At 45.8% G+C, this 1,007-nt stretch overlaps 1 protein-coding gene across 1 annotated transcript; it reads right to left on the reverse strand.

Annotated features, from left to right (window-relative positions):
- Nucleotides 1–446: 446 nt before the first annotated feature.
- PPTG_20787 (hypothetical protein) lies at nt 447–668 on the reverse strand (the record flags this gene model as incomplete). Its single annotated transcript, XM_008892986.1, has 2 exons — nt 447–488; nt 546–668. 2 exons carry the CDS (start codon nt 666–668, stop codon nt 447–449), a joined length of 165 nt encoding a protein of 54 aa, XP_008891234.1.
- Nucleotides 669–1,007: the final 339 nt, after the last annotated feature.

Genomic DNA, 1,007 nt, shown 5'->3' on the forward strand with positions numbered 1-1,007 from the left:
TTCTTGCAATCTGTTGTGACCGCGGGATGTATCGCGAATGAAATGGCAAGTCTTCTGTGTACAAATAATGTTGTTGATGGAATTACTATAGGCTCCAATTACACAATGACCATCACAATCACATCGACCGAGTCCGTCCGTGTACTCCAGTTGATTGTTATCCAGGTTGTAACAATCATAAAATAGGCGCGCTCCACGTTGGCTGGCCACGGGGCAGCATCATACAGAAGCGACGGTTCGATCTCTCCAGGCTGTCGAAGTGGTTTGTGACTGGTCCCACCTGTCTTGAATAACAAAAGCGACTGCAATTGTATGTAGGTCTTATGGTAGACCGCTGTGTTATTTTGCACTGGAGCCGCTTTAGCCTGGTACTGAGGTCTTCGGCTTCTTCGCTTATAATACGGATTGTGCCGCTGATTTTTGCGTTTAGATATCTGTAGTTGTTGTTAACAGGTTGGCACCATTTTTTCTTCCTCCGTGAGACCATCCTGGGTAAGCCATAGTTAACATAAACGTAACCTTAAGATTGCAAAGTAAGGCTTCACGAACGACGACTTATCTCCATCACTCAACGCTCCAACTGTGTTTGCACCACGACCAACATTTTCTTCTGATTGACGGATGAGGGTGTGAGCTCTTGGAAGTGAGACTGTGTGCGCCACACACATGGGTGTACGAGTTCATAGCACCCTGCGACGTACGTAGTCCACGCACACACACACACACACACACACACACACACACACACACACACACACACACACACACACACACGCATCCGTATCATCTTCGGCACGTTACATCCGCTCCGCGACAAACAACTTTTTTCAAACTTCGAATATATTAGATAGTTTTTGCAAGTTTCCCCACTTTTCCATCAAGAGTTTATATGGGGATGCCACACTCATTCCCATATAAACTTTTGAGGGAAAAGCTCTCCCTAGATCTGGCAAATATACGGAAACAAGGCATTCTCTCATAGAATTGACGCCTTGCTTTGAATTGCC

The sequence above is a fragment of the Phytophthora parasitica genome (genome assembly GCF_000247585.1).
Source record: "Phytophthora parasitica INRA-310 unplaced genomic scaffold supercont2.1, whole genome shotgun sequence".
Taxonomy (NCBI): Eukaryota; Oomycota; class Peronosporomycetes; order Peronosporales; family Peronosporaceae; genus Phytophthora; species Phytophthora nicotianae.